Genomic DNA, 13,848 nt, shown 5'->3' on the forward strand with positions numbered 1-13,848 from the left:
GAAAATTCATTCTGTTAACATCTTTAGCTGACATTTTATTTATAAAAGAAACTATTTACCAAAAATATAACCTTTCCTTAAAAAAAAAAATTAAATTTACATATATCTTAAGTAAAAAAAATGATAGCATGATAGAAGTAGCAGAACAAAGGGATAGCTTTAAAGCAAAGACTGCTTTATCTATGGTGTTAAATGGGCCCCTAATTCCTCAATAAGAATCCATAGCACTTCAATCTTTGTCCCCGTTGGGGGGGGGGGGGGGGGGGGGGCGGTGGCGGGGGTGGAGTGGAGAATCAAACCACATCAAATGCAATTCCCAAGTAATAGCAGCAACTCTAGCGAGTACTGGAAAACTCCCTATGGACTCGCTTCCTTCATTTGCTTCACCAATCCATTCAATGTATATTCTATGCTCTTAATTTGAGGATATGATGAGCCCACAAGAAATTCATGAACAACTCCATTGATGCTAATCCAACTACATCCTGGCTGCTTCTTGACCCCCTTTTCCCTCATAAGCCACCTCAGAGCTGAGACACCACCCCAGAAATGATCAACCGCAAATGCATTAGCCAACATCACATAGCCCGCAGAATTATCTGTGTCCAATTCAACAAGCCTTCTAGAAACATATCGGGCCAACTCAACTCTAGAGTGGAGAAGGCAACCCCCAAGCAAAGCACTCCACACAAACTTATTAGGCTTAACAGGCATGGAAAAAACAACCTCAAGTGCTTCTTCAACAAGGCCTACTCGTGCAAGGAGATCAATATAGCAAGCATAGTGTTCTAATTCAGGTGAAACAGAAAATCTCGAGGTCATGTCTACAAATATTTCTCGTCCTTTCTCTGCCAAACCTGAGTGACAGCATGCACATAATAGACCAAGGAAAGTTCCAGCATTGGGTTGTAAACCAAACTCTTGCATTTTGGAGAAAAGCCTCAATGCCTCCTCTCCCTCACCATTAACTGCAAGACCCATAATCATAGCATTGAAGGAGACAACATCTTTGGAGACCATCTGGTCAAAAACCTCTTTTGCCCTCTCCAAGCTTCCACATTTGGAATACATGTCAATAAATGCTGTAGCTAGTATTTTGTTTGATCCAATAATACCTTTGGATCCTTTAGATTTCATATATTCATGCACCCACCTACCAAGATCTAAATCACCAATTTGAGCACAAGCTGAAAGCACACTGACCATCGTAACATGGTTGGGTTTATGATTGGGATCTTCAACCATTAGGCGGAAAATACTCAAAGCTTCCATAGGGCAACCATTTTGTACATATGCACCAATCATGGCGTTCCAAGGAAGAACACTTCTTTTAGCATTATGAACAATTTCATCAAATATTTCCCTACTTTTCTCAATCCTTCCCCATTTCCCATACAAATAGATAAGAACAGTATTGACTGCATCACAACCAGAATTCTTAGAATCAAAATTTTTGCCAATTTCTGCTAGAACTGTAACCCATTTCTCAATTTTTACATTCTCAAGGTTTGAACATGCAGATAATACACTGACCAAGGTATCATTTTCCGGCTGCAAATTCAGCTGAACCATCATAAGAAAAAACTGTAAAACATCCTCAGTCTGATCTGACTGAGCATAACCAGAAATCAACGAAGTCCAACAACAAACCACACCCTTATCAGACATTTCATCAAACAGCTTACGAGCAGACACCAAATCTTTAAGACTCTTACCATATGCTGCCAGAAAACCATTACACACAAATGGATCCCCAAGAAACCCCATTTTCACAACATGGGTATGAATTTGGTTGACATAATAAGCATTATTGGACCTAAAACACGCCTTTAGGAGAAAACAAAAGGAAAAGTCATTAGGGGAAAGGGATCTCTGTTTCAAGGTTTTGAAGATGAAAAAGGCATGGGAAAAGAGACCCTTTTCAGCTAAGACTCTGATAATGGCATTGAAGGGGAAGATGTTTGGATTTTGCAGTTGATGAAAGACTTTAAGAGCGACATGCAATGGGTAGTGGCCAATGAGACGAGTGGCAATGAGATTGTCTTGATGGGCACCAAGTTGAAATATTTGGGCATGGATTTGTCGGAGACGAGAGTGTGAAACTTGGCCTTGTAGGATGGCAGAGAGATCAGTAAAGTTAGCGGAGGTTGGAGGATTGGAAGAAAGAAAGCGTACAAGGTGAAGAGCTAATTGAGCTGAGTCGCAGTTTTTGAACTTTAAAAAGTGTGGGAATAATGAAAACATAGTTGGAGGCTGAGATGTTCTTTTTGAAGGAACGAGGGAAACTCATAGTTGAAGACTTGGAGGTTTTAACACTCCTTTGGGAAAATTACAAATTATCTTGCACGTATGTTTTGAAGGTTATGGCCCATTAGTATATTAATTTAAATACATGTTTTTAATTTTTAAATAATATTATATATATTTTTACATATTTTTTTACCTATATGTATTTTCATATATACTTTCAAATAACAAAATACATGTTTTTAAATGCATATACCAAACATCCCTTACATTTTGACAATTTTTTTTTTTTTTTTTTTAAGTTACATACTTATGGGTCGTTTGGATTGAGGGGAGGAATGGGGAGTAAATTAGAGTAAAGTAAATTTAGTCTAAAATTAGCTTATTTTTAGCCAACTCTACTTTACTCTCCTCTACTCTCCCTCCTTCCCCCTTCCATCCAAACAGGCCATTACATTTTGACCTTTAAAATTTGAACGAAAAAACATTTTATATATATGTACCATAAGATGAGCGGAAGAGCACAATATTTTAAGTTCAAGTAATTAAAAAAGAATAAAGTAATGTTCAGATTTTAACAAAATATAGCTTTGTTAAAAACAATAAAGTAAAAGCAGTTGAGATTTTAACAAAATATAACTTCGATAATAAATTAAAACACTTACAGGATAATAGTAGTTACAAGGCTTGGAAAGAATAATAGTAGTTACAAGGCTTGGAACTGGAACGGGAAATGTTACAAGCTTAGATGGCAATCTGAAAACTAAAAGGGAGAATTTTTTTTCCATTTAACCTTACTTTGCTAACAATTTCGCTAGTTGCCCGAATTTGAAACACTGTGAGAAACTAGCATCTCGAGTTTTAAAAACTCAAGATCATTGTAGAACTCGATCTTCTAAAACTCGAGTTAGGGCTTTTGTCACACAATGATGTGGACAAATTTTTCCAGGTGGATATCAAGTTTATAAAACTCGCTTTTAAACTCGAGTTACAAAAACTCGATTTCTGACCACTTAAAACCTAAAATCCATACCTCACTCGTCACTCTCCCTTTCCAACACTCAAACTTTCAAACACTCACTCTCAGACACTCCTCACTCTCAAGCTTGTCACTCTCAAGCTTTCAAACCTAAACTCCCTTTCATACACCCAAATCTGTCAATCTTCCACTCACTTTCAGACACCCAAATCTGTCCTCCTTCAAACACTAAAACCCACCCAAATCACTCACTCTCACCCTCAGACACTCCTTCTTCAAATGTCCTTCCGATACCGGCGACCACACATTCAGACATTGTTTCACCGTAGATGCTCCTCTCATTGGTGGCCCAAAGACCCTCAGTCAAAATCCTCCTTTAATGTATTGTCAATGATCTTCGTTCAAGTTCGTCTTCAAGTCCACTTATCTTATATAAAACACAAACAAAAGATTTTGAATGAAATGCCCATAATGAAAAATTATATTCTAGAACGATCTTGATTGTTCCCAATTAAAGAAGGAAAAAAATATTATTTGAGGGACACTAAAGAAAAACAGGGAACACAATATTTATCTATGTACTACATTAATTTTTTTTTTTTTTTTGGTGAAACTGTAAATGTGGGTTTAAAAGAAGAAAACGAATTGCTTACTGCAAGTAGTGTCGGCACATAATGTTCATCTGGGATACAATTGTGGGGATTCTGAAGTGATGTAAGCCATGGGAACATAAATCTGAAACCAATTTCCTGTTTGGACAAAACAGGTTATTTGTGTCATATGCTTTTTAAAAGGCATGAAGTAGAATCATCCTGCATTTCATCTGAAAATTGCAAGATAGTATTCGCTTACAAGAATTTGCCTTCTCTTGGTTAAGTCTGTCGGTGGTCATCGCTGAAAAGTGAGGGAATTAATAAGTTTGCTGTGATTATTTTGTCTCACATTTAGCAATTAGCTAGAAATTGCATATTCTATATGATGAAGTAGATACAGAACCATGTGTTGGGATTAGTGCCCTTAAATCCTATTGTATGATACTATGTATAATATTATGTATGACATTATGTATGACATGATGTATGACTTAATATTATAATTAATAAAGTTGTTTTATTATTACCTAAAATAATGGTAACATGAATATTCGAACATTATCATTTAGTCCATGAGATGCATAGTATGTGATTTATGTGATTTAGTCACAGAAGATATAAGTCAAAGTTCTTTATAAACTCAGAATTTTAGTTCGTAGTCGGTGATGAAATTGGGCATTTCATCTACGAAAACTATAACATATCAACTAAGATGATTTGTCTTGATCATTGAAGTGGAGACTTCTAGTTGATGTGTTAATATGTTTTAAGAGTTAAGACATATTGAATTGGACCGCTGTAAGATTTATTATTCTCCTAACGACTATCAATTGAATAATAAATCTCATGACTTATATTTGCATGAACTCTTAATCCTGAGAGAATAATGGACCTAATCATGAAGTGTAGGTTGCTTTGATATATCAGGAGTGAGATTTAAAGTAACGGTCAAAACCTCAGTATGTTAGACAGCCACATTTCGTGTTGATGGAATATATATTCTCAAGATAGAATCCATAATCTCTTAACAGAGATTTAAAATATTCCATTGAGATAAGTTTAATGAGTTTAGTTATTCAGAGAGTTAGGCCTAACCATTTTGGTAAGAAATTACTAAAGTATATATTTATGAAATTGGATTTTATAAATATATAATGAATAATTTAAAAAGATTAAACTGGGTACTCAAGGATTAAGATGTAGTAATTTACAAAGTGGCAGTCTACATTCATGACTCTGTATTACTATGAATATTTTATGAAAGGGTGCATGAATAATAAAGTTTTGGGATATAATTAATTAATAAGGCCTAGAGTGCAATTATATTTATATAGTGGTATTAAATATAATTAATGGCAACTTTGGACTTGTCAAGAGTTGACAGAAAAGCCCAAGGCCCATTGGAGCTAGTGTCTTATTGGTCCCTTTTGGTCCCACTCTAAGCCACACACTAAATCCCAATTGGAAAGGCCCAATAAGCCAACCTAATTAGATAATCAGTTATTTATAAAAGAGAGAAACATATAGAATTTTTTTTTCATAAGAAAATAAAAAAAATAAAAAAAAAAGTGAGATACCATTGTGAAGTGGTGTGTATGTGCGAGTGAAGCCACTCAATTATTCTCCCTTGGAAAGTAATTGAGAGACCACACTTCTTGGGCGTAAAGTGGAATTGGAGTGGAGATTAAAAGTGTTCTCAAGTACTTATAATCTTTTGTTTTGAATTTCACCACACCAAGGTACGCTATCTTGTTCTTAAATTCTGAAATTTATATAGTGCAAGTTATCAATCATGAATGAAATAGATCTTTGTTTGTTACTTCCGTTGTGTGTTTTGTATGAGATACAAAACTAGATTTAACCAACACCATGTGTTAGCGAAATTCATCACCAACCTAATTGCTTTCAAGAAGAGAGTATTATGCAACTTAGAAGTCTGCATTTGGTAGGTACTCCTGTATATGTACAGTATTATGTGTACATATAAAGCCAAGTTTTTTTCTAGAAATCATAAAGCCAAGTGTTTTTTTTTTTCTTTTTTTAGTCTATGTCTATGACTAGTGTTACATAATGACAACAAGTTATTTGCCCCCACACTATTAATGATCTCACAGTAGCACTCTTTGCAGTATGGACCCTCAGATCGATGAGGAGGCAGAGATCGTGCGCCCTGGTCCCATCAATACTTTAGTGCTAAAGCAACAACCAAATCATTGATCAACCGACATTTGGAATGGCAAGGTGAAATATCTAGTTCTAACAACTGCTTTAATTTTTATGTTCTCTTTGACTTTTAGCAACTTCTTTCAAAGTTGTATATCTAGTTCTAACAAGTTGGTGGGACTAGAAGGATTGTTTAGGGCCCCGTCCAGAGAGATAGATTATGGCCTAATATCGGCCCTAGTTGAGCGATGGCGACTGGAGACTCATACATTCCATCTTCCGCATTGTGAGATGTCAATCACCCTACAAGATGTGGAGGTCATTTTGGGACTTCCTATAGACGGTGAGATCTTGGTTGTGCCAACTGGTTGGGGGGGGGGGGTGGGGAGCACTCTGTGCGAGGACTTGCTATACAAGATGTGGAGGTCATTTTGGGACTTCCTATAGACGGTGAGATCTTGGTTGTGCCAACTGGTTGGGGGGGGGGGGTGGGGAGCACTCTGTGCGAGGACTTGCTTGGTTTTCAAGTTCCAGTGAATGACAAAAAGACTTTGGTGGGGCAAAGAATTCTCATTAGCTGCCTTGTTAAGCGCATTGTAGAGCCACTACCTCATGATGCAACGGAGATTCAAATACATTAGTATGCCCAGTGCTACGTTTTAGCGCTACTAGGGGATAAGATTTTCATGGACAAGTTGGGAGATAGGGTGCATTTGATGTTCTTGGATTTCCTATGGAACGTTCATGATCCGCCACAGTATAGTTAGGGTAGTGATTGTCTGGCATGGTTGTACAAAGAGTTGTGCCAGGCAAGCCATAAAGATCATTCGCAAATTGGTGGGGCGTTGCAATTGGTCCAATATTGGGCATGGGCGAGGTTGCCATTCCTATGCCCGAAGATAGAGCCCCCACCTGGATGTGATTATGGCTCATGGCCAAAAGCTCCACTTTTCTTAGTAACTAAGTGGTATTATCTTATCTTATGTTATTTGCTCATAACTGTAAGTGGGTGCGGGTGCCAAGCCCCAAGAGTAGGCCATCCGGCATGGTGTTGGTCTACTATCGTGAGCAATTAGTTAGAATGCAGCCAGGCCAAGTAATAATATACCAAAAATCTGTTTGGTTATGTGAATATGGAGTGTGAGTTTCCAAAGAGTCATGATGGCTTTCTTCAGCTATAATCCTTTCTAACATGGTAAAAAGGAATTCTGTTTAGGGTTTTGTGTGTGTCATTGCCCTCTGCTGGTTTCTCCCCTCATCCAGTCACAACAACATTGTTCACGTCTTTAGCCTTCCTATTACCATTTGGCCTCTTTTTCTTTTACTAGTGATGTGATAGAAGTAAATGTTAGAACTCGTCCTTGTGCCTCGGAGCTGTTTTGTGTTGATGGATGCATGTTTGAGAACAAAATTTTCTTGTTTGCTATAATAAGTTGTTATCAGACTCTTACTTTGGATGTAGTTTTATTCATAGTAACATGGGAATAATTCTGATCACAATGTGATAATTGTCAGTCTAATTCAGTTTCTTATACCAAATTGATCTTCTTCTTCTTCTTTTTTTTTTTTTTTTTGTGTGAAACATGAATAGCAAATTTTATTCATGGTAATATGCTGAAGTTGCAGGCATAACAATGGAACTCATTAGCGTTGATTTCCACTGGAAATTTTCCTGTGAAATCTATTTCTTTCTAGTATAGGAGAGAGATTAAAACTGAGTACTTCTTCTAAAAGAATGGGAAGAAATTCTAGAAATTGAAATTGCATGGGAGGATATAGATTTAACCATCTCTTCAAGGACCATGAATAAGCAATTAAATGAAAACAACAAACAGCTAATACTCATTGAGAATATACTCTTTTTGGGTTCCTAATAAAAGACCCAAATTTTAGAATTGGGCGTCAATTCTCAAATAAATTTCACCACTCAAGTGGAATAGCAAATATTGGTGCAAGGAATATACATTTAACATGCTAGGTTATCAGACCCTTTTGAATATCCCAGTCTGAGTACACATGCCAAAGCCACCTTAGTTTTATGTTAGATTTTCATTGCAAATTCCTTTTACTTCACAGAAAGGCCCCTATGGTCCATCTTTTTTTCTCTTTCACTTTCTCCCACAAAACCAAATGATACAAGATAACTATCAAAAATGACTTCAAGTACGAGAACAAGAAGATAGTGGCTAAGAAAGACTCCACACTTCTACAAAAATATTTCCTTGAGGATCACCATCATTTTGGCCAAATGAGCTCTTAGAGTTCTATTCTTCTTTTCTCAATTAATTATCATGGTTTTCTTAGTTCTTGTTGATGAGGTAAAGTTGTATAAAGTACAGGTGTAAAGTACTTCCAGCTTCTGTCTTAATCAAACAAAAATTAGGCTATAATTGTGAGGAAGGAGAGAATGTGAGAGAACTTAGAGAAAGGACATAAATGGTGTGTTGATTCAACCCAACATTTGACTATTGGGAAGCTGGAATACTAGAATGATTCATGTTGCTATTCCAACTACTGAAGAAGTATTTCTGTTACAATATGCTACGCAATACTCCTATGGATATTGCAGCTTTGTACTGATTCATTTCTTCTTCAGCTTGGTTACACACAGTTCTCAGGAAGCTGGAATACTAGAATGATTCATGTTGCTATTCCAACTACTGAAGAAGTATTTCTGTTACAATATGCTACGCAATACTCCTATGGATATTGCAGCTTTGTACTGATTCATTTCTTCCTCAGCTTGGTTACACACAGTTCTCACAATTATAATACTTGAACATAATTTGCACAGTACTATTGAAGAAGCAAAAATTGACAAGAACTATGTCGGGTGCAAGATGGAAAGATTCTAAGATGATAAACTGCCACAATTCAATGCTTTTATGAATTTCTAATGCACTTGAGGTACAATAGACTGGCTTGCCTTAGACTTTCAATCATATGTCTAACTTAAGACATCCTCTGCCATTTACTTAGAAGGTCTTTGGCATTGCTGTAATGATACAGCTATTTAGCTTATAATCTTCAAATGATTAGAAATACAAATTGAGTGCCAGAATTCTTGTTGAATGACAGGTTTATTAAACTAGCATCTCCTTACAACAAAGCAACCGCCTCAGACTATTTGACTTGCAAGTTATTATATTTTTGCTTACAAATTACATCTCTAACAATCTTTAATACATCATTAGTTTGTCAATCAGTTTTTTCTAAACCCACTCGACTCTACTCTATATAAGAAAGCTCTATAACTCAATTCCTCAAATATGGCTACACCAACTCCACGTTTTCTAGATGCTATCCTTTAATTATATTATAGGCCATCATGCCTCTTCCCCGCCTCACCCTATGTTTTTACCCGTTGTAGCACTATTCATTTGGTAAAAATGATTTGCACATGACCAAGCCTCATACGTAGTATCCGTAATCAATATAGTCAGGCTACTAGAAAAACACTGGAGATAATTTCAATTGCTATTCTAAGCAATCCTCCAATGTCGCTGACGTATCTAAAGATTGAGAAAGGGGAAAATTTAAGTTGACACTTTTAAAGCCTAGTAAATTAAGTTAGACATATTCAAATACTGGACGACCCTACTATTATATAAGACCTATGTAAAAAAACATTGAACATGAATAAAAGTTGTCCCACATGACTTTCTCCACCAAAATGTGTCCAACAAACTATAGCCAATGCCCAGGTTCCATGGTTTATCAAATTGAATGTGCCTTGGACTCACTTGAATAGTACATACAGAATCATGTAACCTATCAATCATTCAACAAATTGCTAATACCTAAAAAGCATAACCTGGAGACCAATGAAGAAGTTAACACGTGGAAATTCTTTATCAGCTTTACCTAACTATGAGCAGCATAACATATACAATTCTGTCGTAACTAATTTCATATTGTGCAGCGATGAACTGCTTAGAAAATCAGAATTCCATTGCACTGCCTCAATTGACCTGCATCAAGCCATAAATTTTTGCCTCCATAGCCTTGTTATTACCTTTCTGCCTCTCTTTCTTTTGCTAGTAATTTGGAAGCAGTGAAAGCTTAGATCAGTGGTGGTTTGCTGTATTTTTTGTCCTAGGGTGCACGGTTGAGTTTTTTTTTTTTTTTTTTTTTTTTNCTTGAAAGTATCAGACAATCGGAGCATTTTCCTTCAGATCTCAGAAAAGTTCCATCAAATGCAAGATTTAATAGCTAATTCCATAGAGGGTGTGCCTTATGGTGCGATCAGTTGTCCCTAAACATTCACAGGCTTAAACATTATTAGACTTTTAAAGTCTTGTTAAGCTATTCTACCATAGGAGTCTCATTATAGTATCTCCGAACTTTTGGCTGTAGGAATACAAATAATAGCAACTTCGTATTTCCTCTTTCCAAAACTGAAATGAGCCAATAACTTTATCTCTCAAACAAACAATAATTACTCACATTAGACTATGTATATAATATGTGACAAGAACTCCCTGTCAAAACCCGCATCTATAATGCAATCTACAAATCACATATAGTTAAGTGCTGGTTTATACAACATAACATGCACCAATGTAAAAAGAGAGTTACAAATTTCAGCACGCATTTAGCACTTTAAGAAAACTGTATAACTTAGAAACAGGTTTGGGTACCAAATGATTAGAGCTGTAGATAATGCCTCCACATAAGATAGTTGACATGGTCTACCATAATTTATTGGATTTGCTGCAACCAGCCATGGTACTGCAATTTCAAGTGATTTGTCAATGTTAAGGGACAATCAAACACAACAATTCCATGACCAATCACAGACATTTCACAAGTGCAATAAATTCCAGGAAAATAGATACCAGAGACATTTCACAGATACTATAAACAAGATAGTTAACAAACCTCGTTTTCAAGCTTAACCGAAAATGAAGATTTCTCCCAAATTTGAGCCCTTAGTGCACGAAGCTCATATTCCATGTCAATCACCTGCAAACAGAACGCAGCTCTTCATAGTTCGAAACTGTAAAATCTATCTCAAACTACATAAGTGAACCACAAATGAGTAAGTAAAAAATATCTGAAATTATGCAGAGCAAGGCATGTCCTTATTATGTCTTTGGTAGTCAAACAAAGGTACGGTTCAAAAACTTATGTTGATATAGTTAGATCGTTGACAACAAACAATAGAAATACAAGACTGAAAAACAAAAAGGAAGTCCATGCATTCTAGAGAAAATATAAGTTACAGAACAAGACAAAGGAAAGTTTGTTAAGACAATTTCGGCACATGTATCAATAATTAACAATTGCAATATTGAGAAGCAGTCATGTTTCATATTAGATATGCTATAAGGACTTATTGTACTTTGGTAGTGAAAAGGACTTATTGTTTGAGAGATATCACCAGAAAAAGCTATTTGACAAAAAAGGATTTGTTAAGATGAACTTCAATAACAAGGACAACAGCTTGTTTATGAAATACATTATGATGAAAATTTTGGGATTAGATCAACACAATATAAGACTGGACATGCTTCAAGATTTAGTTTTGCATTAACATGTTTATCATGGATGAAATGAGAATCCTAACAAATGACAAGACATGAACAAACAAAATTAACCTTGAAAATTACACCTACGAAGATAAGAGGCCAACCCAACTACAGACAAGTCGAGAAAAGTATGTCAGCTCAGTTTAGCCATGTGAAATGAAAGTAATAGGACCGTGCTTGTATGATATGGGCATATAATGTGTACACACACACAAAGGTGCATCAAGGTGCTGAGAGTGGACATGCTGCCTTGCCTTACAATTTAATCCAAACAAAGAAATTGTCACATATAGAGCTACTTGTCAATCAAGATTGTATATAAACAATACAGATTTAAAGACTTGGGCATAGTGAAGTGAACCACAGATGAGTAACTTAAAAATATCAGAAATTATGCAAAGCAAGGCATATCCTTATTATGTCAACAATAATGAAATATGAATAGAATGAATGTATTGCTAAAGAATGCGTAAAAAATTTTCAGTTACCAACATACATCGTTATCACCTATTTGGCGTAAAATGATAATAAAAGGTAGACTAACCAATTTTGCATTTTTTAACCCTCGTGTAATGTTTGGGTGGGGGAGGAGGCTGCAAGGCATCATCCTCAGGCTCATCATCATGCTGCAAAGACATTAAATGCATACAATCAATATTTGGTGTAATGATAAGAATAAAGTGAACTGCAAAATATATCATTACATTGTAATTAATGTTATCATATCATAGAGCTGCCTTTGTGTCCTATTTTGTGTCCACCTATCCCACAAGTGGGTGCTCTTCTAGTGCGTTGCAGTCTACCTCGTGGGGGTGAGGGCTGATGAGGGGGATGCTCGTCCAGTACATCAGTATCTGGCTGTAGAGTGTCAATCCCAACTGGAGGTCCTAGAGGGTAGGATGAGGATGAGGTAGGTGGGTAATGATGCTTTGTATAGAGGCCAAGAGTGAGGATCATTGTCATGGGTTCAGTACGGGGTGGGTCTATGGGCAAAGTGGGTGCACTGGAGCTGGTGGGTGGGTATGAGGGTGTCTCGGGGTGCATAGGAGGGGTCAAATGAAAATCAATACCAAGATCAAAACTGGGCTACGAAGGTGGTGTGGGTGAAGGGACCTCGGGCTGAGGAGATGCATCAAGGATGGGTGGAGGGACATCGGAAGATGCATCTACAATGGGTGGAGGGACCTCGGATCAAAATTGGGCTACGAAGGTGGGGTGGGTGAAGGGACCTCGGGCTGAGGAGATGCATCTAGGATGGGTGGAGGGACCTCGGCTGAGGAGATGCGTGCGGGATGGGTGTAGGTATCTCAGGACTAATTACGACCCGAGGGGTTGTTGCACGCTGACCACGGCCCCTAGCTGCGCTTGTGCTTGGGCTTGCAGTAGCACGCTGACTACGGCCCCTAGCTGCACTTGTGCTTGGGCTTGCAGTAGCATGCTGACCACATCTCAGTGTACTTAGGGGTGGTGCGCTTGTGCTTGGGTTGCAATAGCTGCCAACTCAGCCTCATGCCCATTGTTTGCCTGCCCATTTGCTGCAGGACCACTACCAAGCCCAGCCACAACCTTTAGGATGCCTAGGACGTGGTCATGTCCTATAGGAAGCATCTTCAACAGCGCTAAATGACTTTCAATATGAAATAGAGAAAGAACCAGTACAATCAGATTTGAGACATTTATGTATCAATTACGGAATTTATAATATAGTACTTATTAATTGCTAATATTTGTAATATTCCAAATCCGAAGAAAGCAATCAATTGATTCTATGTTCATACATCTATTGAAGAAAAAAAAAAAGCAGGAAATAAAATCTAATTAGAACACATTACTATTATATCTAATTTAGCGCTGTTGCGGTCGACATACTTTCGAGTGGTCGGATAATACCAGTAGTAACAGGCATGATCATGGGGCATCTCACCAATCTGAGGAGGTGCATGGCAAAGTCGTTGTTGTCGAGTATCCCATTCTAAAATATACGGTGCGTGCTCCACCCTCCAATTTTTGTCCACCTTCCCACGCAAGTCTATTGCATGTAGTCTTTCATTGTACTCAACATGGGTGGGCTCCTCCTACACCAACCCAATTGTCGAAGGACATGGCCTGGGTGGCGTGTCTCTACAATGCAAAAACACACAAGTGGCACCCTTGCTGTCCACATATCCCTCCCTGCAACGCAGAAGGCAGGAAGTTGGCCTAAGTCTGCCTCATATTGCTGCCACGTAATCTACAATAGAATCAAAAAACAATTATCATAACATCTTAAAATGTGAAACAAGGGAGAATACATAGATAAAGGGAAAAACAAAAATTAAAACAGACATGGGTATTT

The 13,848-nt window shown here is 37.2% G+C and overlaps 1 protein-coding gene across 1 annotated transcript; it reads right to left on the reverse strand.

Annotated features, from left to right (window-relative positions):
- Positions 1-260: 260 nt before the first annotated feature.
- Positions 261-2,327, reverse strand: LOC112038572 (pentatricopeptide repeat-containing protein At1g08070, chloroplastic). Its single transcript, XM_024071392.2, has one exon. The coding sequence runs from the start codon at positions 2,242-2,244 to the stop codon at positions 358-360; it is 1,887 nt and encodes a 628-aa protein (XP_023927160.1). The 5' UTR covers positions 2,245-2,327; the 3' UTR covers positions 261-357.
- Between the last annotated feature and the right edge of the window lie 11,521 nt (positions 2,328-13,848).

The sequence above is a fragment of the Quercus suber genome, unplaced genomic scaffold (assembly GCF_002906115.3).
Source record: "Quercus suber isolate HL8 unplaced genomic scaffold, Cork oak 2.0 scaffold_499, whole genome shotgun sequence".
NCBI classification, from domain to species: Eukaryota; Viridiplantae; Streptophyta; class Magnoliopsida; order Fagales; family Fagaceae; genus Quercus; species Quercus suber.

Bases quoted from the DNA above. Each gene is read 5' to 3' on its own strand.
- LOC112038572 (XM_024071392.2), bottom strand. From the start codon at position 2,244: ATGTTTTCATTATTCCCACACTTTTTAAAGTTCAAAAACTGCGACTCA.